The 26,972-nt window shown below is 37.0% G+C and overlaps 1 protein-coding gene across 1 annotated transcript in view; it reads left to right on the top strand.

Moving 5' to 3' along the window:
* Positions 1 to 26,972, top strand: part of RELN (reelin) — a 444,598-nt gene that overhangs the window by 221,613 nt on the left and 196,013 nt on the right. The window contains exons 7-8 of the mRNA XM_031455857.2: positions 2,489 to 2,585; positions 7,825 to 7,876. Coding sequence (XP_031311717.2) covers positions 2,489 to 2,585; positions 7,825 to 7,876 — 149 coding nt within the window. The remainder of the gene's footprint in view (positions 1 to 2,488; positions 2,586 to 7,824; positions 7,877 to 26,972) is intronic.

Below are 26,972 nucleotides of genomic sequence, written 5' to 3'. Positions count from 1 at the left end.
AATTTTATTTTAAGTTTCTGGAGCTATAAAGCACAGTGAAGAAGAGAAAGGTCCAGAGGGATTGTTGAGCCAAATGGGGAGGAGGCTCTGTCTGTTTGCCTTTTCCTCCTTTTCACTGGTTTTTTAACTCCTGTTATCCCACAAAATAGAAGTAGTTCTCCAAACACACCAAACATCTGTTGTCTATTCACTGGTTCTCTAATGCCAGGCCAGCTATGCTAGTATCACCTTTAACCAATATACAAATAGGTGGGCTACCTCTGAATCCTGTTTAATCTAAACTAGGAGGGAAAGGGGCCTGTAGTACATGTATTTTACACAGATATTATTTTTCTGGTATACGGTTGATTTGAAGACTGCTGGTCAATGTTTATAGGTGCAATGATTGCAATAAGAATTCAAATATCAAACCCCCAACTTCACATCAACAAGGATGCTTTTAGTTTAGGGTTTCCAGAGGGAAATGGCAGAGAGCCATTGTGAGGGCTGGACATTCTTTCAATTTCTTTCTGTCGAAGTTTCTCTCAAGCCACTTCATAATGCCTTGGCGGCCAAATAATCCTCATCAATCACTAAGTAAGAAGCTCACTATATTTTTGGTGCATCTTGTCTGTACTTTTATCACAATCACACTCCTTGGGGAAAATTAATGTATAGTTTAAAGAATAGAGGAAGAGTAGTAAGATGTAATAGGTTCTCTGTGAGGGGGGGAAACTAATATACCAGCTCTGGTTGAAAATGGTGGAAACGCATCATCATCATCATCATCATCATCATCATCATCATCATCATCATTATCATCATCGTCATCAAATAGCTGTCACTTAGGCTAACACATCATGCTTGCTGGGCGCCCAGCTCTATGCAAAGTGCTTTAGACCTCGGGTCTTAACAGGAGTTCTGCTTATGAAGTTGTCTTATATTTATTCATTCATTCAACAGATATTTATGGACTACAACATGCCAGGCATAAAGTGGTGAACAAGAGACAAGCTTGTTGCCCTTATGAAGCTACTTCTATGTCTCTTCTAATGTCAAGGACATGTTAGAATCTAGCCTCCCAGTAATCAAGAAAAGATTTAATTCTCCTACGAAGATTTGTGTTCCTATGAGATACTACCTTTTAAAATTCCCTATCAGCAATTGTTCTCTGTTTATTCTTAAAAAAAAAAAAAAAATCCAAGGTTCTTGACATTGTTGATCTCCTTTGTGTGGAAACACAGCTCAAACGATTAGAATAATACCGATCATTTAGATCATGCAATACGCATGTAGGAAATACGTATGTTTATCTGCCAAGTTTTTACTCACTTATTGCGCTTCTGCCTCTGGGCTTAATGGGCTACCCGGTATCTCGTCACACTTTTATCTTCTTCCTACTTGAAGGGGACTTACTACTTCCTCTTTCTCTGAAATTAGCAAACAGCTGAAAGGGCCTGATACAGTGATCTCCAAAAACAAAGGGCATGATGTCCTTTCCACAATGTTTGGCACCTGGAATGTGAAAGTCTTTGAAAATGTCCTTTCTGCATGAAATACAGCCCTCATGGGCTTTTGAGGTTCAGACTGAGGAAACGTGACTCTTTCTATGTGTAATGATTGTAGCTTTAAATATCATGATGCAGAGCGTTGTAAATAGGCAAAGTCAAATCCAGAATATTTATATTGTCAATTTATACTGAAGATAGGAATGTGTTTATTTTTGAGATCCTGTCCTAAGGTTTTTATTAGCCACTTCGTTTTATAATAATAAAGAAAGCAACTAATTAAACTATTTGCAAAGTTAACATTCACTCGGCATCCAAAATTTGCTTGAATTAGAATTTGTGTTTATTTCGTATTGCTATATGGCTTAAATACAATCTGACTCCATTATTTTTTGTATGGTGTATTTTGTAGACATGCCAGTCTATTTGAGGACAGTTATTTTAAACATTTCCATTAATCATAACTGTAAAGGTAAAGGTTTACAATTTGTAAAACATCTTTTGATTTTAAAGATATAGGTATTTAGTTCATGATATAATTGTATATAACTTTGCTTATCTTTAATATTAGCAAATATCCTCATATTGGGCATAGTATGTGTTGTGTAATGATTGATAACAATACCAACTGCTGTTATTAAGGTCCTACTATGAGCGTGGTCCTGTACTCTGTCTTTTATATACATTCTCTCATTTAATCCTCATGATAACTATGTGATATTTAGGTCAGTATTTTTTTCCTCATTTTACAGATGAGAAAACTGAAACTTTAGGAGTTTAAGTAACTTGCCCACCAAGTAACTGAAAGAACTGGGATTGAAGTTCAAGTCTTTCTGGCTTTGTGTTTCCTTAACATGTCACGATACAAAATACCATTACCTTCCTCAAAATGTTGATTTCAAATGAATAACAATAACTGCTACATCTTCCCTTACTGAGTGATAAAGCACTTTGTGCCACTGCTAGTTCACAGACTGAGGGTGTGTGCTGTGTTCCCACAGGGTTGAATGTAACAACTGTGAGACTGGAGAACAGTGTGGTGCCATTATGCACGGCAATGCCGTCACCTTCTGTGAGCCATATGGTCCAAGAGAATTGGTAAGTGTGTGTCATTTATGTACATTATTCCAAATACATTGTCTTTACTGAGCTTTTTTGCCAACAAAGGTTCTCTTATGCTCTCCCAGTTCACATAAAAATTTGCAGTATTATTTACATATGAGCCCTATTGCAAATAGGAGCAATGACTTTATAGTTTATTTTCAAATGTGAAAAATAAAGAATTCAGGAATAAAATTGGCAGCATCAGTGGATCTCATTATCTATATACATCTCATATATGTTATCTATATCATATCTAAATAATGTATAACTTTATAAGTCCTTGTATAAAGCTTTACTTTTACACTTCTTATTTTCCCTTGCAAGCCAAAAATGAACAATTTTATTACTTTATTTTTAAACTTTGTTTCCTAACCACAAAGGAACTTAAATGACTTTTAAAAAAAAAAAAAAGTGAAAGCATACTGAATAAACCAGTTTTTTGTTGTTGTTGTTTTGGTTTATGCCAAATCATTCAGTTACTTTCCTCTAATTTAGATGATTAGACTTTGCTTGCCAAAGGTAAGTTCTTGGATCACATGTACAAGGAAACACGAGCATTCTAAATTGAAAGCAGTGAAACCTCTAGCCATCAGCCTTTTGTTGTTATTTGGTACTTCTTTCTGGCATGAAGACTACATTTATTTCACATGCTTGAGAAAGGCTACAAAGCAATAGCTATATTACACTTCTGGCTCAGTTTCTTTATGCTAATATTCTTCTCACAACATGTCTTATATTTTGCTTTTCTGCTTTTTAACTTGAGCTTCACATTTTCTTTTTCTCCCACTTCTTCCTATCATGGGGTTTTTAGTAATAAGTTGTACTTTTCACCCTTCCATCACACATTATGTTTCAAATTCATTAATTTTAGAAGTGGCCAAAAGACTGGCTTCCATAGTAAAAAGCAGGGAATACCTAGCTAGGCAATTAAAAGAAGATTTACTTATCAAATTGTGAAAGTCAATTAATTTTTATAACATGGTTCTTATTTTATGCTGCTTGAATACCCCTTTTGTGGCAATAGATAAATTTAATTTATTAAAGATACGAGCTTCAGAACATTGATAAATTGAAGAGTTTTTAGTTGAAATTAGAACACAAACAGAATTAATTGGATGCAAATTAAAATAATAGGTGCTCATAATTCAAGCCTTACAAGGTGTTATAATATTCCTGCAGACAAATGTGACTTTGTAGTGAAGTTCTTCTTGAAAAACTAGATTTGCTAGTACATCTTAAATAATGTACCATGACTGAATTAATTACCTATAAACCTTAAAACAAAATTAAATTTTTGTCTTAGCTAATTGAGCTTAGAATAAATGCCTGTTTTAAAATGTTCTCCCATTCGGTAGTACTTCTGGAAATGCTTGGCAAATTCAGTTTTGTTTCTACTGCTTAATAGGAAATAAACACATATAAGAATATAATGCCAAAATTCATATTTCTATAGCATAGAAACTGAAGTACCTAGTTTATCTGATCCCATGTACATTTAATCCTTGTGATTTTACTATATTCTAGTTCATTTAGCAATAGGCTTCATACACCCAGTGGGCTATTTTTTAATTGTATTATATAATTAACCTGAGATTAGCCTTTCAACTAAGAAGGAAAATATTCTAAATAATTTTCTTTATCTCAGAAAGAAAAAAGCATACACAGATTTATATTTACATCATTAGTATTTCCCTAAGATGAACTGTGTTGTACTTGGAGGGAACAGAATGAAGATACATTAACAAAGATAGGGATGGCTTCCACATTTGATACACTAGCAACTTCTAATTTTCATTAATTTTTATACTGTATTGGTGTCCCAGGAGCAAAAATATACATTGTACACAACTTATGTTTACGGAAGACAGATCAATCAAAAGAAAAATGATGAACTCAGCTGTCAGTTAACATACTATTGTCCACTAAAATTCAAATATTTGCATGGCACTTCAAAACTGAATCCAAGCAAAACTGTTGTGCATGAGAACTGATGGAAGTTACTAGCCCTCAAACATCACTTTTTAAAAAATGTATTTTCTTATCTTTCATAAATCCAGTTTTACCGAAGTTGTGAAACAAAGCACCACAAGCTAAGAACCTTAGTAGGTTAATGCTTTGTCTTTTAAAATGCCCAAAAGAGCATTTCCATTTTGTGAATTTAGTCAAATGGCTGTTTCATTTCAATAAAAGTCGAAGCCAGTGAGAGGCAGTACCTGCTACCACACGGACACATGGATACATCGTGCACTTCTGTTTCCACTGCTACTGAGATCTGCACCCTCACAGGTGTCATTACCTCATCAAAGTCTCCATATTTCAGGGGGTGGCACACCTCGTTTTATACATTGTGCTGGTCTGAAATGAGGTTAATGAGGAATTCACTTACTCCTTTAAGAGAAAAGTGCTTTCTCAGAGCTTAAAACAAAATTAGTTATGTTATTCTCTATTCTTAAAAAATAAATTATTTACTGAATTATTCTCACATATTTGGAAAGGCATTTTAGCTACAAGGAGGAGTTTGGGCTAAAACAGGATTAAACCAGTAAAAAAAAATTGCAGAGAAGAGGTGCAGACTGAACAGCCTCAGCCTGCAGTGAATTCTTTGGATTCATTTAGTGATCATACTAATTTCCTATAATTTGGAGTTCATTTGAAAATTTAAGAGCAGTGAGACTTGGGAGGGAAAAGTCCTCTCTCAGACTTTCATAGTTGCTATAGTGTTTACCAAAAGCTCTTTAATAAAAGGTCCTTCGGGTTTCAGAATGTCAGCAGTAAAGACCTAATAACTTTGCAGAGTAAAATTGCATATTTGAACTCAAGAATAATAAATCATTTATAATACCCAAATGTAAATATAAGGGAATAGATTTTATAGGCAATGCTTCATTACTTTTTTCTCATTATCTTTCCTATCTTTCTTGTAGCTGATAATTTTACTAATAAACTAAATGGGTAAAGGTAAAGGAATGAGGGTCAACCATTCCAATCAGTCCTTAGCTTCCCTGGTGAAGGAAAAAAATGTGGAATCAATGACTAATCAAAGTCTAGTATCACCCTCAGCACACGCAATTTGAAATTTAGCACTATTTCAAGCAACTTACTGTTTGCTGGCGGAAGTCACAGATGTGAAACTTGATCACCCAGGTGACACAAGCATCATTTATTACACTTCCAAGATAAGCATCTAAGACTCTCTCTTAAATATACTAGAATGAAATGAATGAAACAACATTCACTCAATTTGTGTGAAAAATTTAAAAAATTTCTATGTACCTCTTTAGACTTTTAAGATCAAATCTTCCAAATGGAAACCCATTAGGATAAGTAGTTGAACTTACTCTTAAAACTATAGGGGGGAAAAGCAGATTTCTTTTAACCTTGCAGGACTTTTGTTTCTGTCCAAAATGTCCATAAGACATTTGGTCCAAAAGACATTTGGTTGACACCAAAAGGTCCTTGAAATTTGGTCCATCCAAAACATCTGTGAGCACATTTGGTTCACGCCAAATGGTTTGGGGCAGGACCAAATATCAAGGACTTTTTGTAGTTGGACCAAATGGCTTTTGGACCTTTTAGACAGGATCAAATGTCTGTTAACCTCTTTTAAAGGAATCTTGAAAAGGAGCTAGTATCCTAGTTATTTAAAGAAAATTCTATTGATGGATTTTTCTCTAATGACTGATGAGGAGAAGGAAGTAGATTATCTCTTAGATCATCTGTGATGATGAGAGATTTAAGCAGAGACTTTCCTCTGACACCCTGACACCAGTGGGTTTTGCTATGGTTAAAATCAGTTAGGAGCCATTACTTACACTGACTGATAGCTAGACAACTTATAAAATGTCTCGCTTGCCTTCCCGCATTACCGGTCCTGCTTCTTCATGAACTTTAAAGCCACGTATTTAAAACACATGGTCTGTCATCTTTCCAAACCGTGTTGCAGAAATGGGAAACCCAGTCCAATCGTTTGACATTCGCATCTCAGCTGAATTCTGGCAGAACGTGAGGCTTGCTCACTGTTTGTCTACCAGTTCCCATGGCAGTTCATGAACTGGTTATCTCTTGACCCTTCCACACTTGTAGACTTCATCACATAGGGGCCACCAAAGTGCAGGGACAGGTCTAAGGAAGCTATTATGACATTTAAGAAGCCTACTGCTTCTGTCATGTTGAAAACACAGTTATACACTTTATATTTTACAGGGTGCAGTAATGGGAGGCATCCCCTACCATAGTGTATGGGGTCAGAAAGCCAACAAGAGAATCGCTGAAAATGAAAACCTTCTCATTTCACTTCAGCTGATATTGGTTAAAGTCACTGCTCTGTAGAATGAAAGAACAAAAACAAATAGAAGTTTTAAAATTTTAAAAATTTATTTAAAATTAAATAAGGTACCATTCCTTTTTCAGAAGGGGGAAAATTGTTTAAGCATGCTTCTTCATGAAACTAAGGGAAAATGATAGAAATGTGTTAGAAGAATATTTCTAAGCCCATAATTTGAATACTTTTGGGGGTGGTAACAATCTTATTGAGAAATAATCCTCATATTAAATAATGTATTTATTTAAAGAACACAATTCAGGGTTTTTCATTTATTCACAGAACTATGCAACCATTACCACAATCTAATTTTATTTTATTTTATTTTATTTTATTTTATTTTATTTTATTTTATTTTATTTTTTTAGAGTGAAAGCAAGTTTATTCAGGGAGATACACACTTCATTGACAGAGTGCAAGCTACCTCAGAAGGCAAGAGAGAGTGCCCCCACAATCAATTTTAGAATATTTTCCTCATCCCTCAAAGAAATCCTGCACCCTTCACCTGTTGTCATTCTATTCACTTCTCAAAATACCTTACTCTCCTCATTTGCTCTCAATTAAGGCCCCAGTTTTTGTTTGATGGCTTCTTACAACATTTTCTTTGTGCCCCAGGTCTGTTGATGAAGATGGAGGGGAGGCAGCGGGGTAAAAGGAGGGGGCTGTGTTAAGTTCCTGGTAAATTACAATGAAAAGAGTTTTCGAAAGGAACCTGAGAAATGTGCCTCAGTGAGGGTCTCACAGAGAAACATGAAATATGTTTGTGTTCAGACATATGGATAAAAGTATGCTAACCACTGGATAAGTATACCCTCTGTTTATGGTTTCTCTCTGTCCTTTCCTTTCACTACCTCTCTACCCAAATCTTTCCTCTTTCTAGCTTGTCTTATTTTGGTGTATTCCTTTTTCTAGATTACCACAGCCCTTAATACAACAACAGCCTCTGTCCTCCAGTTTTCCATTGGTAAGTGTTTTTAGCGATTAAGCGATTTAACTTGGAAATGGTTGTTTTAATCGTGGTGTACAATCAGGATCATAGTGCCAGATGCTTTCAGATGAAGAGAAGAGTAAGTCTGAACATGGCAGTAAATAATTTAAAACAGTTTTAACGTGAAATTAAAAAAAATTTTGTTGGTACATTCTGTTCTCATTTCTCTCCAGCATTGAGTGTTATTTAAAAATAATACAGGTAAATTCAAAACATGTGGGTTTTGAATGTGTTGGGTTATTATATTACAGTAGAATTACCTTATGGTTATGTTTTGCTCAAATTAAGATTGAAGTCTGTTAAATTTCCTGCACTATTATTGACTGGTAGAGAAAAATACAATTATTGGTGGCTGAGAGAAACCAACTAAGGCTTCATATTTGATATAAATAATCTATGTTTTATTCAGACATGGATGATTTAAAAATTACTGTATCTGGCAATATTTCTTTTAAGTGCTTTTATTTTAGAGCTAAAAATTCCCACCCAAATATTCATTAAAATAAGGTATCTTTTGATCAAGTGTTAATAGTTTTGCTATTATATTATTTTCCATCCTAATTTTCAAAGGTATATGTTAATAAACAACATGTCCAAGTTTCCAAAGGGAGTGTTCTCCCTTTGGATAAATGCCTTTTAGAAGAAAAATAAATGCCTTCTAGATGGGGCTAGCTTTATTGGTCTTGGTCTCATAACATGGAAACCTCCTGGCCTCTCCCCATGACATGAAGATTGCTGGCAGCCATGCCCCTAGGACAGCAGCCTCCCATTTCCACCATCTTTACCCTCGTATCTTTGGGGATCCGCCACTAGAGAAAAGACTGTTCCTCACTGGCCTTCTAGTCCTAATTGCAAATCAGTGCTCTCACAGCCCACTGGGTTGATTGTAACAAAGAGCAGTTTTCACAAGTCGTGTAGTTGTGACTTTTTCATCAGGTTGCCTCCTTTCAGCTTCTGTAAGTATTATGTGAACCTGCCTGATTGAGGCTTGGATTCTCTTCTGACATCGATGACATTACGTGCAGCATTTTTCAAACTATTCAGATGTCTAAATGTGGTCATTAGAAAAGCATTAGCAAAGACAAAATAATGAGGTTTTTTGTGAAAGAGTTTTTTTTTTTTAATCTATTAGCAAGTGTATCCTAAACTTTCTATCATGAGCATGTAATATTTTTATAATCATAAAAAATGTTTTTTAAAAGTTGTGGTGCTACAAAAATGGGTATTTTTAAAACTCTAGCATGACAGGCTAGTGTAACTTAGAGGTTCTTAACCAGAACAAATATGTTTAAATTTATTATGCTATTAATATAAAATATAAGTTAAATGTTTTTTATTTATCTGTAATCTGAATATTTATTCTTATGTTTTTGTTAGAACAATGGATGTAGTTTCAGATATTATCTTTAAGCAATTAAAGAACACAGGAGAATCCTCTTTAAAATATATGCCTCACAATTCTGCTAGTATTTGGATTTTATTCAAGGTAGCAGAGGTCCAACACCAATTAAATAATCCTTCCTTAAAGGAAAAAAAAAAGTCTATTTTTGTAAGTAGTCACAAGTATGCTGTGGAGCTGGCATATATTCATTTCCTCACCTTTCAGTAGCACCCTCTGTGAATGACAGAGCTGATGAAAGAGGATTGAGAAGTGATATTTATCAGAGAATGTAGGGTTTGGTGCCTGAGACCCAAAACCCAGAAGCATCATCGTGCTCAGACTTAGGACTAGACCCCAAAATGCGACTTCACAAGAATTCTTGATTACAACCCCACAAGTCAGAGGGCTGCAGCCCAGCAGACCAGAGAGTAGCATGCATCATTTAATGCCTGGATTTGAATCCTAGGTTAGAAGACTTGAAGAGTAACAAAATTAGGGAGTTGTAAAGGATGGATGGATGGATGGTTGGTTGGATGGTTAAATAGATAGATAGGTATCTCAAGTTTATAACTGAAAAATACAATTAGATATCTTTTTTGCATGGCAGGTTTAAAATCCAAAGTCAAATTTTAACATGTCATTGTTTGGGAATGAAACAGAAAATATTTAGTTAAAAAATTATCATTTACTGCTTAGTGACTTTGTTGGGGAATTTGCTTTCTTCATTTTGAGAATAAAAATTCTTGGGAACTCAGAAGCATTAGCATAGCTGAGAAACAATGTAATGGGAAACCATGAGCTGTATGGTGCATGGTGTTGTATGGTAAGTACAGCAAAGCGGGCAGAACTTTCCAGAAATGGTTTTGTGTTTCTCATTACGAGTGCTTTGAGTAGTAACACTCTGTTATATGGATGGTGTGAGGGCTAGACTGGGGCACACACACCAGTTCCAGAGATGACATCCTTGTGTGCGTTCATCCTGAGCTTTACAAGCCCCACAGTAACCAGACACCAAAATAGCAAATGCAGCCAAGTAGACATTGCATTTATGTTCGATTTAAAAATGGTATTCAGTGTGTTACCAAAAAAAAATGCTGTATGTTGACAGTTCAACGCTTATGTTTATTTGTGTCTTGTGGAATTTTCTAAATCTATGCTGATAGTGTGGTTAAATATGGTCAGTCAGATTTAGAGTCACTCCTTAGAAAGTCCTCCGGAGTGTTAAATATTCATTGTATATTGTGATGATTCAGACGTAATACATTTTCTAGGGCATTATATCATTATTCATGGCTTCAGTGGTGAATTAGGTTAATAATTTGGGGCATATTACCACAATTGAGTAAATTATTGCCTTAATATTTTTCTATTGCTCTTGTAAACATTTTTAATTACATCACAAATGTTATCCAAGAGAGTCTCAAGAACCTCAGATATATGTATAGAAATATCTTGAATTACTAAAGACTGTCTCAAATAAATTCTATCATGCCAATGTTTAGCACCAGTGCTATTCCAGCTCTTTCAAACGCACACACACGCGCGCGTGCACGTAAATACACAGACTGTCTTAACCAAATGAATTTAAAATTAAAGCATCCTGAAAAAACAGCTCTGCAAGTTAAAATTTATCAGGTTATCAACAGCTAAATCATCTTGAAAGATGTCCTAAACTGTTCTTGGAAGAACTTTTCATTTTTCTATTCCAATGAAAGATCTCATATCCATTTCTGTGCTGAGGCATCGATCTGCTACAATCCTCACTTGATTCATTAGATTCAACTTGTGGAATTTATGGTTATAGCCTTAGGGGCATTTACCCATTTCCTTTAGATTTCCTCTGGGACAGGAAGAAAAGCTTGAGATGATGCCCTTGCAAACTATTATTTTACAGATGCCTCCAAACTCTGTTTTCCCAAGCAGGGTCCTGGGTCCAAGGGAAGTGCTGGTAGTGCTTTGTATCCATTGTTCCCTTGAGAAAATTTCACTGAATATTTGCTGTCTGTGTAGGCTTTTCTGAGCTAAAGTTAGCTGCAAAAAGACAAAAAAGTGAGCAAACATTTCACAGTGCTGCATGGTGAGGTAGAAGGCTCTGGATACATATAGATCGTGAGACCTCTAGAGAATTGCCAAATTGTTATAAACGGATGTTCGTGTGTAGAGGTCCCCGTGGTGTCAGGTCCTGCAGAGTAGAAAAATTCAGGAAGGCTTCTTAGGAGAATCCCTGAAAGCCAACAACCTGAGTCACTGAAAAGGATTAAGTTTTTCCAGGTGAGGAAATAGTGACACAAACAAGGAATAGAATGGAAACCTGAGTGCCCTCCTAGGCAGGAGGACTGGCTGGGGGTGGCTGTGACCAATGTCACATATAATTGTGTCCATCTGAAGAGTTAATCTACATCAGCTGAGGGTTTTTAATTGGCAACTGAGGTCAGAAAAATGACCTCTTTCTCCTTGAGCAATAAAGAAATATAATGAAATTAATTCTTAAGATTCTTAAGAATTTGTGTGTGATCTTTTTTAGGAAAGACCAGTTGTGTTAAGAGTAGATTTGTCCCTTCCTTGATATAAATCTGCATTGATTCAGTCAAGAAGACCTTGCCAAGTAATATGCTTGTTTAATTTAGCCCAGCTCTTTTTCAATTAATAGAATTCGTGAGCCAAATGGGGATTAAAGGTAAAGCATTTAAAAGCATACAGCATGAAGAACAGTTTGGCATGAGAGGTAAATCTGTCTCGTCCATCATGCTACTCTCAGCCCCTAGCCCAGGGACTCAAAGTAAGTGATGCTCATAAATATTTCTTGCCTGAGTGACAAGCAACTATTACAGAGACGTCTGTAATACCGTGTAACCAAGTACTAAATTGGTGTGATGCAGACATTTCATGCCAAGAGAAGATTTGGGGGAGGTGATGTGAGGACCTCAATCAGTGGAAAAGATGACCCAGAAGGAAACAGAGAATCACCAATAAACTGCTTTTAGTGAAGCCTGTAGATGAAAATATATATCCATGTGTTTATCGGTTTGTCATTGTTGAACTAGCTAGAATCTTTTATTTGTTCATAGTTTATAGAGTTAGTACCTTTTTTCGTTGGTCATTACTTACAAATATCCTAAAGATTTAGGGGTTTGTGGGTGTGTGTTTATTTTTCACTCCTTTTTGTTTGTTTTTAATCACCTCAAGCAGAGGAAAGGCATTGTGTCATAAATGTTTTTTATTTACAGATTAAGCTATGAAAATGTCCTTAAGACTGAATTATTCTCTTATGTACTCTGTGTGCTACAGACTCTCTGAGATAAATGAGAGCTACTCATGTTGTATTTTGAAAAATAAAAGCTAGAAGATTACAAAGTTAGAGGTACTCCTTGCTGAACTGGAAGATTGCTTTGTAAGAGCTCTGGCATTATTTTTTCTCAAATAGATGTAATAAATAAAATGCGTCTTATAAGAGGTATTACATTGCATTCAGCATAAGGGAAGGAGTTTTTCCCTCAAGTTTGATTTATAAACGTTTTAATTACTCAGAACTTATTTAATAGAGAAACCCTCAACTATTGAAACAACTAATTCAGAAGGAGGAGAAGTTGAACCCGCTCATATTTTGGTGGGAATTATTGCTCATTTCCTCTGTAAACTTCCTGAGATACTTTTCTAAATTAGAGTCTCATTTTTTTTTTCAAGAGTCACTTTCCTTCATAAGTGAGAAAGACCTTGGGGAATTTATTATGAAATGGTGAAAACCTCTTCTGAAAGCATAGAACTCTTTAAGTATAAGACTAACAAAATCTCTGGTGACTTGAGCTCGAAACATGAATAAATAAAAAGGTTAGGATACTTAAATGGTAAAGTTAGCTTAACACGTATACTTTTTAGGGTAAATACATGGTTTTTTTTTGAGTGTAAGATTCTTGGATATGAATGGTATTAAAATCAGGTTTATTTATGACTTGATTTTTAGGTCTTCAAAAATCTATATTAACACAAAACTAAAATATATATGAAACACTTCTGAGTTATCTATTTAATAATTAGAAGTTTGGAACTGACTTTAATTCGGGTTCTGCTGCTTCTTCCCCCTAGAGTTGACTTACTCCTTTTTAGGGAATCTATATTTAAAAGACCCGTCTATATGAACTTCATACATATTCCAAATTCACCTCAACCCAAGTTCTTAAGTCCTATTTTAAGTAATGAAACAGAATATTCTGAAATATTTGTAAGATTCTGCTAAGCATAAGGTTCCAGAAGGGACTGTTGAGATTAAATATGTCTTTGAATTATTAAAACTGATAACTAAAGAATTGTTTTAATGTGAATACCGTTTGAAAGATACTATGCCCTTTCCCTTTTGAAATGTTTAATTCCTTGTCACTCACCTTGATGAGGCTTAAAAAATAAATAATTCATTCATAAATATATTTGTTGAGGGCCATTATAGTAGGAGGGATGTAATAAACTATAGGATGAAAAGAAATTGATCATTGATTTAGACTAAGCGGTCTTTCCTACATAAAATCTCATCTCATCCCACCTTGCTATCCCTGAATCCCCATTTCCTCTGTATTTATTTTATGATGCCTACTTCACTCTGCACTGGTTTACACACTGGCCATTTATGTATGTCCACTTTCACCCTTTATAGCATAAGTGGTCCTTGAAGACTAAGGAGTTTACAAGTATCCCTCTTTGTATAAAGGGCGGAATTTTACTCACAACTAGAACTAAATAAATATAAACTGAACTGAATTAAATTCGTAAGTTAGGAAAGAGATTTGGTAACATTGCACATTAGTGCTCAATACTACACACACCATTCTTGACTGCTGAGGCAAGGGAGTGTGCTGAATGAACTCCACAGGTGATGCAAAAACCTGATCTGAGCCAGCAGTTTTCCCTTTCTCATCAATTAAGGACTCTTAAAAAAAAAAATTTTGGCCGGGGAGGTCATTAGGTTTATTTATTTATTTTTAATGGAGATTCTGGGGATTGAACCCAGAATCTTGTGAATGCTAAGCACACACTCTAGCACTGAGCTATACCCTCTCCCTAAAATTTTTTTAATGAAGTATAGTTGATTTACAGTGTTGAGTTAGTTTCAGTTATTCAGCAAAGTGATTCAGTTATATATTCTTTCTTGTGGTCTTTTCCATTATAGATTATACGTGATACTGAGCATAGTTCCCTGGGCTATACAGTAGGTCCTTATTGTTTATCTATTTTATATATAGTAATGTGTATCTGTTAATCCCAAACTCTTAGTTTATCTCCCCTTTGGTCACCATAAGTTTTTTTTCTCTGTCTGTGAGTCTGTTTCTGTTTTTAAATAAGTTCATTTGTATCATTTTTCAGAAGCTACACATAAGTAATATCGTATGATATGTCTTTCTCTGACTTACTTCACTAGTATGATAATCTGTAGGTCCATCCATGTTGCTGCAAATGGCAATATTGCATTCTTTTTATTACTGAGTAATATTCCATTGTGTGTGTGTGTGTATATATATATATATATATATATATATATATATATATATATATATATATATGAAACACATCATCTTTACCCATTCATCTGTTGATGGACACTTAGGTTGCTTCCAAGTCTTGGCTATTATAAGTAGTACTGCTGTGAACATTAAGGTGCATGTATCTTTTCAAATTAGAGTTTTCATCTTTTCCAGATATATGCCCAGGAGTGGGATTGCTGGATCGTATGGTAACTCTATTTTTAGTTTTTTAAGGAACCTCTATACTGTTTTCCATTGTGGCTGCACCAAACTACCTTCCCACCAACAGTGTAGGGTTCTCTTTTCTCCACACTCTCTCCAGCACTTATTATAGACTTTTTGATAATGGCCATTCTAACCAGTGTGGGGTGATACCTCATTGTAGTTTTGCTTTGCATCTCTCTAGTAATAAGCCATGTTAAGCATCTTTTGATGTGGCTGTTAGCCATCTGGATGTCTTCTTTGGAGAAATATCTATTTAGGTCTCCCATTTTTTAATTTTTTTTTTATTGAGCTGTATGAGCTATTTGTATATTTTGGAAATTAAGCCCTTGTCACATCCTTTGCAAATGTTTTTTTCCCAGTCTGTAGATTGCATTTTCATTTGTTTATGGTTTCCTTTGCTGTGCAAAAGCTTCTAAGTTTGATTCTGTCCCATTTGTTTATATTTGCTTTTATTTCTTTTGCCTTGTGAGACTGACCTAAGAAAACAGTGCTACAATTTATATCAGAGAATGTTTTGCCTATGATCTCTTCTAGGAGTTTAATGGTGTCCTGTCCTATGCTTAAGTCTTTAAGCCATTTTGAGTTTATCGTTGTGTATGGTGTGAGGGACTGTTCTAACTTCACTGATTTACATGCGGCTCTCCGGCTTTCCTAAAACGACTCAATCAAGGACTCTTGATCAATGATTCTTCTATCAGAGAGATCTTTAGGATGTGCCTATATTCACTGTTGGGAAAGCAAAACTTAAGACACTGCCCAGCCTTCAAGGAGTTTATTATCAAATAGATCAGAGGGGGGGTCCCTTTTTGTAAGAAGAAACCGAGGGGTGCAGACCACAGAGGACAGTGAAAGTGCAGCCTGTCAGAAAGCCCAGGAAAGGGGGAGGTCCAAAGACAAAGCTTTATCATTTGGGATGGAGACCGACAGCAGCAGGTGTGGTGCTGCCCCAGAGTGTCAGCATCACAAGGAAGGTTAGCACGATGGCTCCCTTCAGGGAGACACGGCGGAGGCCATTCTAAGACCTTGAGACCAAGGTCAAAGCCCCAACAGCAACAAGGGTGGTAATGCCGAGTCTCCAGATTGCTGAGGGTGGAGAGGGGTGTTGCTTAACACCTGCTGCCAAAGGTGGGGATTAGTCTTCCTAGAATTGAGCCAGACCTGGGCCCTAGGGCTCGGTTTTTGGCCTCTGCCCTAGGGAAAGGGGCGCTGCTCGGCAGGGAACCTGGCAAAGCCTGACACATTTTGCATTTCTTTTCCTTGTGTTTCTCCCAACATAGGATCAGATGAAACTTCTATGCTGTGGACTTGGGAGGAAACTTACAAAGGGGTGGGCACCCAAAAGTGGCTGGAAATGGCATGGTGTTCCATAAATCAGGAGAGGATTAGTCCCTTTCTCTCTTATGATAGGAGTGGCAGGGAAAAGGAAGAAATACAAATATTTTGGAAGTGAGGGAATGGGAATAGGACCGAAAGGGAGAAAGGTACAAAAGGGGAGGAGGACAGCTGTTCATTTTATATCCTGTGGTCATTGTCCATCTGCCATAAGCTGAAAGAAGTCACCTAATGAGGTTTGGGAATTTCAGCCAAGGAAGTGACTAAGGAGCAAAATATTAACTACAATAAATCACATACTGTCAGGTTTATTCAGAAAGAAAGGTTTGCAGACCCAATAGCCTGTTTAGTAAAACCAGTCAAAACAAAAAGTATTACTAACAGCCTCATTCTAAACGTAGACAAATACAAAACAGAAGATGAAGAAGAGTTGCTTTTAAAACCTGGTTCTTTTTTTTACATTTTATGAAACAGGTTTTTTGAGCTTAAAGGAAGTGTGTTTTTAGCATAAGTATAGAATTATTGGTGAGGCTTGTTACTGTTCTATTTTATTTAACATCTCTTAATCCTTAATACCAGTTTTTAGTAGATGCTTAAAATGAAAATTTTACTTCCATATAATGATCCTTTTTACAACACTGTCCTTGAAATTTTTTTTTTAGTTAAAAATATGCTAACTTCTTCCTCAAGGGTATTTTTTTGGTGAGCAAAACAGAGGTATAGACATAAATCCTAGATTTCCATATTCAAGTAATTGCTAAATCGATCTTTTGAAACAGCTGAAGATTTTGGACATGTTGCTTTCTCTAAACTGACACTTTCTATTAATAAAATAATAACTTATCTCAACTTTGGTTATCATATTTTACCAAAATTGAATTTACTTACTCTTGATAGATCCAAGAGTAATTCGAGGGTTTCCTCTCATGCGGAAGGGAACTGTTCTTAATTAAAGTAGTATCAGTGGGCTCCTTTCAGTCACAATTCCCATCCCTGTCATTTGGGACTGAGAAGCCCCAGGTTGCTTCCCGGCTGGGCTGCCACAAAGCATTATCCGATACAGTAACCATTTTTTCCTTCCCTGACTCTTACCCGTGAATCAGACTGCTGCCCCTTTGGCTGTAGCCTCTGAATGGCAGCAAGGCATGAGCTGCCGTCTCTGTGCAAGCACAGGCCAGGCGAATGGAGGCTGTATTTTATGAGAGCCTGAAGCAGCGCTGCGCGGCAGGATGTGTGGGCAGGGTCAGCCATGGGGACAACAGCTACGAGAATGCCTGAGAGCAGCCAGGGAGACTGCTGCTCAGCCAAGAACGGCATCCAAGTACTCTGTGGATACCCGGTGTACATGAAGGTAATAAGTAACAAAAACAGTTCATTTCAAAGGGTATCAGGCAAGAAGCTAGCTCACTCCTAGAGCACAAACTTGTCTACAGGTTTTACAAAATTTAGAAACTAATGAAGCAAATTTATAGGGATGTGCCACATTACAAGACAGTAGGAACAGATACATAAAATCTTATAAAGTTTAGGTTTTTCTACAAGGAGAGGAATAAAGCAAACATGAAAGCTAAGAAACGTATAAAACTGGTTATCCCGGAAATTACAGCCTTGTGTGCTTAAAACCAGGAGTCACAATTTAAGTACTGTTCACCAGGTAGTCCTTCTAGACTTGCCTTATTAAAGGTGTTGCTCTGCTTAGAGTAGATTGTTTTGATGCCATGGGCCGAGAGAGCTAATGCCCTTAGGGTTTTTTCCAGCAGACTCAGTAATGAGGAAAATAAAAAATCTAAGTGTAATATAGTCATTATTTTCCATCACTGTTGTTACTGGGAAATAAACATGCACAGCTGCTACCAATGAAATATTTGAGCAGAAGTTTGTGAAACTATCAAAATATTGATCATCTGTCTAATAATGGCCCATGACTTGCCTGCAGCAGAATTGCTTTAAAGAAGAATTGCCAAGTAGCCAGTAAGCTTTTACTGTGTTTCTTGGTGCTTTAGGGTATAATGAGTATTTTCTTCTTAATGAGCAGTACTGTCCTCAAAAATCACTCTTCACAAAAAAAACAAACAAACAAACAAACAAAAAATAGCCAATTGCCAGAACTGCTTATTATACCAACATCTTCATGCTGTTCGTCACGTTTTTCACAGTACAGAACGAGGCAAGTCCCTTTCTTGAATGCCTTAGCCTACAGTAACATGTACTGTCCCCTGGGAGCGACAGTGTCTAGCTTTTAAAAGCTTCTCTAAAAGTTCCCCATTCATCTCTTTCTCTGCTTCCATTCACTGCAAGCCCGAGTTAATGGCCCTGGCCTCCATTTATCTACCTTGAAAAGATGAAAGGATGTGTTGATTCCGCTCAGATTTGCTCCAGTCGTAGCAGGGAGTTCTAAGTGGCCAGATTGCATCTGTTTCATCACTTTATGATCTTTCTCTATCAAATGCTGTTGTTTGCACGCGGCTCCTGGAGCCCTGCTTGTCTCCGGGGCCTGAGTGTTGAGTAATGGCAACGGCAGCACTCGGACCACGAGAATCCTCAGCGGGGCTCTGTCCAGACACTTCTCAAGCCATCAGTATTTATGGGTCCCGCTCCGCTATCTAGAGGCATGATTTCTGGCAGCGCTTTTCCCCGTCTATAAATTCTGCAAGATCACTTCTCTCCTTCTGTGGCCCTGTGCTACATTTAAAAAGGCAGCTTGTTTTTCAGGCAGAGCTTTGAGGAAAGAATCTGCTCCCGGCAACCACTACCGAACCCCCAAGAGGCAGTAGCTCCTTCTGTTGTTTCTGTTCTGATTTACTTTGAAAAGTCCGGGGCTTTGTGCAGAAGGGCATAACCAAATAAAAATAAAACTACCCAGGCCTTGAGAGACTAAAACCAATTGATTTATCCTTCTACTCTGAAAGTAAAAAGAAATAGTGCTACTGGAGATACAGGCTGACAATCCCTAATCTGTAATTCCATATTACAAAAACACTGGGAAAAACCACAGACTTTTTTTTTTTAATTTATGGGATGGCAAAGCCTCCCATGAGCTGAATTCAGTTGGCAGCAAGACCTGACTTGAAGTGATTTAAGGCCATTTATAATCTTTCTTCACGCTACTTACGTGAATCTTCATGTATTTCACTGCAGAAATATTAACATGTTTCATTATAGAGTAATGGGGATGTTGCATAATTTTGTACCATATTACCTTGCTGAAATCTGTAAATTAAGGAATTTGGATCCTGTTTGTATTACCTTAAGGGATTATGGATCTGTATGGCTATTATTTTGAGAAAAGGAGTAACCCTTGAATTCTTAATAGAATAAATGACTAACATTTATATTTTTTAAGTGATCTTGATTTTATACCAAGTCAAACTATATTTCAAGTTGTTCATTTTTATGGCAATCATCTAGGAGAGATGGGAAGAAAGGAAAAAGTTTATTTGTGAATTTGGGAACTTCCTGGCTCTCAGAGGTATTTGCAGTCTTCTCCGTGCATGTGTATTATGGTTAATGGGCTACTGCACGATGAACAGGTTTTCAGTGTGCTTAATATAGGCTTCATTGATTGGCTCGTATTTACTGCTTGTTCATGTGCTTGTGTATTCTTGGCATTATGAACTCTAATAGCCCTCTAAGAGTCTGTCAGCCAACACTGCACAGAAGCACCCCACTTAGTAAATCCTGGAAGTTACAGATTCTTACTGGCTTTGGTTGAGCTCCTGAGGTTCACGAGGGCAACGTCGGCTTCATTCAGGCTCATCTCCAACACAGTCCAAAAATAAATGGCATGTTTCTAACGTGAGCAGATAGCTTACAGCTTGTTTCATCCATCCGAATTCAGTTGCAATGTGATCATTTCCTTCTAAGAATATTTTAATTGAGCCAGATCTGCCTGAAGCAACAGAGAAGGGAAATAATTTCAAAAATCCTATCTTCTTCTCTTTTTATTGTTGTCCTGCATTAAAATACATTGTCACTTGAATGTGCCATATTAAGCCTAGTGGAGAGTGAACTGTGTAATCTGAAGTTCATGCTCCCGTAGGAGTTAAGACACTGGTGAAACGCAGGAGCCCAGTGCAGTGCACACCTGTACTGGGGTGGGGTGGAGGGGTCTAGGTTTTTTGGCTCCACGTTTGAAGCTTACACAGTTTGGGTGGGGGCTAGGTTCACTTTAAGGAAAAGAATACAAAATTACACATTCAAAATTAGGTACAAATGTGAGTGTTTATTTAGAATAAGAAAAAAATCAAAACAAATTACAAATCTTTAGAAGCTGACAATACCACAAACATCACCCAATCCAAAAAGTCTAATATCTTTGTTAACTGCCTGAAATACGTTTTCCCTTATGATTTTTGGTTGCATATCACCTCTTCATGTGACAATTTTATAGTTTTTCTCTTTGGAGTCTAGAAAAATAATTCTGCTTCTAGCTTGCTGGATCAGGTTTTTTTTTAATTATTAACATCTTACCTGCACAACTCCTTATTGATATATCATGTATGATTTTAGGATTATTAGCAAATTATAAAAATCCCTCTCATTTTTTTCATGTATGAACTATAAAATTTCAGGACATTTTAACTTTTCTTGCTCAGTGACTAATCTTAGCTACTCTTTGAATTGACATCACTCATTGACCAGTTCATCATCACTGTTCCTGAGTCATGATGATATAGGTGTGTCAGCACAGTGGGCAGTAGGTGTGTTCCTGGAAGCTCTTTCTATGCAGAGAATGACTACACCATAAAATAGAAGTGACCTGCGCAACTGCATAACTGTTTCACATGCACACGTATCTCCAACTCTGCTTCCCCTTAGCTGGATCCCAAAAGCAGCCGTGACCACTCCAACACCACCTCGCTTGAGGGGAACATGGTGAAGCAGCAGTCAAGAAGGGAGGCAGTGGTCTTAACCTGTTGCAAGTGTTGTAAAACATGGTCATCTGAGCACATTGCTAGAGTTCCTCCCAGGGCCTGAGGGTGCTAGCTCAAGCGAGGGGCCCTGAAGCTTAACTTCGTGGTAAATCCACTTCTGTCTACACTGTCGTGTTATGTACTATCTACACTAACATGTTAGAATTGAACATTATGTTTATAGATGTTATACTGATAAAGAAATATTTACATTCTTATAATAAACTTACTGTCATTTCTTTCTTTTTTTTTTTTTTAACTTACTGTCATTTCTACACTTTGTTCATGGGAAAGCCTCAACTTTCCCTTCCAAATACCTATCTCACTCTATCTCCTTATTTAATATTCTGTTGTTTTTATCTACCTCAGTATTCATATGTGGGGATCGTGGGGATTTCTATACACTGCTGCAGCTGGTTTTCTGATTCTCAGTAGATAATATTCATTAATGCAAAATAAGAAAAAAAGGTTGTAGAATGTAGATATTTTAAGCCATGGGTTTTTTTTACATTGAGAATATTATACAGCATATTTTCATGTCTTGATGACTCATTTTTATTGATAAACAACTTTTGCTGTTGGCATAAATGGGTAAGGGAGATGAGCATTGGATTGGTAGTCAGGCCATATGGTCCTTTCTCTGCTGACTGAGCTTGCCTCATGACCTTGGGCAAGTGGTGGAGCCTGTGTGAACCCCTGGCAACTTGTTTGTAAAGTGAAAGTGTTCACCTGCATGATCTCTTAGATGTCTTCCCACTGCGGTCCTAAATCCTGCAACTGAGTGACAGGAATGAACTATGACTTAATCAGGAATACATTTTGTCTGAAAACATGATTATGATAGTGTCTGTTTTAGTTCAGGCAACCCCCCAAAAAAATATCAAACTACTTGCCGTACTTTTATTCAACGAATTGTGGTTAATTTTTTCTTGTAGCTTGTTTTTCCATGAGGGAAAGATACTAAGTAGAGGAACAGAAAGGCAGCATCATCTGAACCATGTGATGTTACTCAAACAATTCTCAGCATCAGAGATTGAAAATGCTGCCTCTCTAGCTCTCCCTAGAAGAGTGACAGGCTCTATGCTGGAGGACAGAGGCTATAAATCACCACCATCTTCTTATCCTACTGAAAAGAAGCGATGCAAAAGAGCCAGTAATAATAACAATATCATTGCATTTTCAAAAGACTCTTCCTAGAGTTTAACTGACAAGTGTTTCCTACATTGCATTCATTCATTCATTCATTCATTCAATCATCAGCTATTCACCGAGCTCCTCTTCTGTGTGAAGCAGCTCTCAAGGGAGACAGGATTTGTAAAACAAAATCTTTGCCCTGGTAGGGCTGACATGCTGGTGAATATCAAACAAATGAATGTCAGGGAGTAATGAATTCAACAAAGAAAATTAATCAGGGGACAGCAAGTGAGGGGTAGCATTTTGTTGGAGGTGGCCAGGGGACGGCATCTGAAGATGTAACCATTGAGCAGAGGCTTGAATTGTGTAGGTGAGTTAGCCCGGCAGAAGGAACAGCCAACGTACGAGCCGTGTGGACTGCTAACAGGGTGCCACACACCTTATGTAAATGTCAGTCCTAAATGATATTTTACTTCTTTAGTGGGAAAGGCTCTTCAAAGGGCATGCATTTCCTAGTTTTTCCTGAATGACAGCCGAAGTCAAGAGAAGTGGGACTGAATCATGAGAAAATAGGCTTTTGAGTTCATGTGTACCTCAGACATAAGAAATACTTTTTAAGGTTGACTCATTGATTGATTGATTGCTAAATCGATCATCTTGGCCTAACTCCCGATAACAAAAGTGGAAACTAATTTATATTATGTTTTCTAAATTATACTAGGGATGGTACAGGGGTAAAAGGGTAAAAGTTGATACCAGTTTGGGTTGCAATTTTAAATTGAATAAAGTGGTTCAAAGATCAAACCAAGATTTACAATAAAACGTTAGAATCATAGTGATGCGGCTTTTCAGCAGTAAAAGGAAACAACCTTCTAGAAATAAGCTTAGCCATTCTTTTTATTTCTTCATTTTTAAATAACAAGTGCTAGGCAGTGTTTTACATTTGCAAATATTAATGGTTTCTTTGTAGTAAAATGATTACTTCAGAAACCGATTTACAAGCTATTATGGAATTTGTTGTTTAGGATACACATGTGGATTATGCGGTTACCTTAAATTTAATCCTGATTGCAACATTATATCAGGTTAATGCTTTCCACATAATTAAAATGATCTGAGTAGGGAAATGTTAGGATATTGCTTTCCTGGAATATAATTACTTTTTAAAATTTTTCTTTAAAATACCTTTCTAGAGATTTTTAAAACAAATGACAAAGAAATTCTTTACAAGAAGGTTAACCTTTTGTGTTTGTTCTGAGAGCCCAGTTAAGAGGTTATCACATTGATCTGGGTGAGAGATGGTCCAAGGAGGTTGCGGTAAAGGTAAAATAAAGGTATAGATTCAATAACTGTGCAGGAGGAGGGCCTGCAGGTTTGGAGGACTGGCTGTGGGGGGCAGGGAAAGGAGAGGACTGGGTAGGGAACCTACAGAGAAAGTGGTACCCAAGTAAACTGGATATTGAGGATAACGGTGGTTTAGTCCTGTAGGTTTTTCTCCTTTCACCAACAACAGGGCTGTTATGGCTCATGTCATGAGCCTGAGTAGAAGCACAGAAGCCTGTCCCAATGTGTTCTGACCATGTGAAAATTAAACAATCTTTTTTTTTAAGTATGCTTTGTGCACCAAAAGGAGTACAGTGAAGTGGTTGAAAGCATGGGTTCTGGTCTGCCCAGTTCTGAGTCCTGTTTGGGCCCTGGGTAAATTGCTTGACCTCTCTGCCTCAGTCTCCTTACCTGTAGAGTGGGCACACACATGGTGGTACCTACCTGCTCATAGCAACCATATATGTTCTCTTGAGGGACTGGAATTATTTTTCTTTGTGGGTGCCATTAAAACTATAACTGATTAGATTTATTGTTTACTTCGGATGCTAGGAACTGAAAGATCGAGTTTCCACTCTAGCACTTGTCAAGACCTTATGAAACGCATCTCCTTATACTGATTTGTCTTGCTGTCCTAGTCCCAGAGCAGATTTTCTTACCAAGTAGATTCTTCTCTTTTCCTCTATCACATTCACCAGTGGTGCTAACAAACAGGTAGATTACTCATTTGGTCTCAGTTTTCATTTTCATATCGGACTTACAGCATTTCCATTAAAGAACTGGGAAATAGCCCAAAATGGAAAAAAAAAAAAAAAAGCTATAGGGAGGAAAGTGTGTCATTAGTTCTTTGATAAGCAGTAATTCAATTGTATATGTAGCCCATGAACAAATATTTGCCCCTTTTTGTAGGATAAATGAATTTATGAAACAAAAAAAAATCTTTCCAAGAGTGTGGACCAAGATCTGTTTTCTAGGCACTTTTCATGTGTTAACACCTTAATCTTCACAACAGTTCTATGAAGAACTTGCTATTATTAGTCACATTTTACAAATGTAGAAACTGGACACAGAAAAGATAAGTGACTTGTCCAAGGTCACACAGCTAAAAAGTGTCTAAGCCCAGATTGCAAACCTGGCAGCCTGCGCCCACCATCCCCTCTCCTGACCCCTACACATAATTTCTCTCTGGAAGATAACTTATATCATAGGGAGTTTCACTGTAAAAAAAAAAGAGTTAAAAAATTATATAGAATTATCAGTAATACTAACAAGCATTTAATTTATTATCATGTAGAGTTCCCTTATATGAGAAAAATTAACTAAGATCTATTTAAGGCTACATGACCTGTTGTAAAATGCACCTATCATGAAAGATTTTATAACATTACAATTTGGAGTAACATTTTTCTGTAAGGTTACAATTTTATTAGGGTTCTTTCTAAACATGAAAATGGGTTTTTCCCTTAGAACAGTGTGTTAATCTAGTTAAATATTCAAACCAAAACAAAATTAATCAACTTGAAGGGACAAGATATCTTACGATTAAGAAGATATTACATTTGAGAATTTTTTTTTTAACACAGTGGAAAGTGATTCCTGACGGAGAGGTCAGAACATGTGCCTTGGGGATGATACTCTGGGTGGCTTATGACTACTTTGTATGACTTTGCAAATTGCTTATTTTCAATTATACTTGGCCATTACAATAAGACTTTGCTAATAAGTAAAATCATTCATCTGGCTATCATTATTCCTCACATTACTTTATCTGGCTGATAAAAATGTACCATAATTACTCATGTAATTTGTCTCTTATATTTTTATTCTAAAAGCAGACTGGATTATGCAACCATCTAAGTCATCTTAGGGCAGTTTCTAATTAACTTGGAAGAATTATTGCCCTGTTGACTAGACAGCAGTACCAGAGTTAAGCTGAGGTCAGGATACATGCAGTCCAGATACGCTAAAGCATGGCTCTGAGATGTTTTGTCATTTTGACCCAATTCAGGCAAGTCGAAAGTCCCTAAGTCCCATCTACCGTTATAGTTCCCCTTTCTAGTATAAATACACCTCAGTAGAAACAAAGAAATGGAGAACTAAATAAACAAAATTACAGCAAACTTACTCATGATCCCACCAGAATTTACTGAGCTTCTGCTGTGCACCAGGCACTCTTCTGGGTACCAGGCACACAAGTAGCAAACAAACAGACATCGTTCCTGCTGTGATGGAAATTGCATTCTGACAGGCGATGGACAATAAGCAAGTAAACAAGTAAATAAAAGATCAGTTTAGATACTGATAAGTACTATGAGTAACATAAAACTGAGTGATAAGGTGGAGGATGATTGGATGTTGAGGATGGACTTCTTAGATTGAATGATCAGGGAAGGCTTCTTGGAGGAGGTGATACCTGCCCAGATCCCTGATAGACGAGGGACACAGCCAAGGGATGGTCTGTGGGGAAAGATGTGAATGGAATGAGGAGGGAATAGAATGTGAGGAAATTGACAGAATCCATGTCACTGCAGGCAGAGAGGAGGGGCACAGAGACCCTGAGACTGAGTGTTCAGGAGGGAGGAATAAAGTCCAGAGTGGCTGGAGCTTAGTGAATGAGTGGAAGAGTGGTGTAAGGGAAGGTCTAAGATCATGTAGGATTTTGTCTGTCATCGTAAGGAACTCATCCTTTTGTTCCTAGTGTGCTGAGAAGCCTAGAGAGGGTTTTAAGCAGGAAATGACCTGATTGTTAAAACATTTTAAAAGACCCCTCTGTTTTTGAAGAATGGTTTACAGGAGGATAAAAGGGGGAGCAAGGAAACCAACCAGATGTGATGTTGACTTGACTAAGGTGGTACCAGGAGGGAGGGAGAGAAGCTGAACAATATTTTGGAAGCAGAACTCCCAGCACAGGCTAAGGGGGTTGGAAGTGAGAGGTGAAGCAAAGGGAGGAATCAAAGCCGACTCCTAGTGTTTTTTCGTTTGTTTGCTTGTTTGTTTGAGCAACTGGGATGATGTCATTTGAAAAGAAAAGGGTAGTGGATATTTGGGGGGTGGAAAACCAATACTTCTGAGTTTGACTTAGTAAGTCTGAGATGTCCGTTAGAGAGAAAGTAAGCAGTTGGATCTACAAGTGTGGATCTCGTGGGAGATCTTATCCTGGACGTGATTTGTTATAGATGTTGTGTAAAACTTCAAACTAAAGGGAGGCAATGTAGAGAAGAGAAGAGAAAGGCACCAAAACAATTTAAGGTCAA

Source organism: Camelus dromedarius, chromosome 7 (assembly GCF_036321535.1).
Source record: "Camelus dromedarius isolate mCamDro1 chromosome 7, mCamDro1.pat, whole genome shotgun sequence".
Lineage (NCBI taxonomy): Eukaryota > Metazoa > Chordata > Mammalia > Artiodactyla > Camelidae > Camelus > Camelus dromedarius.
Note: the sequence above shows the minus strand (reverse complement) of the source record. Positions and strands in the feature narration are given on the sequence as shown.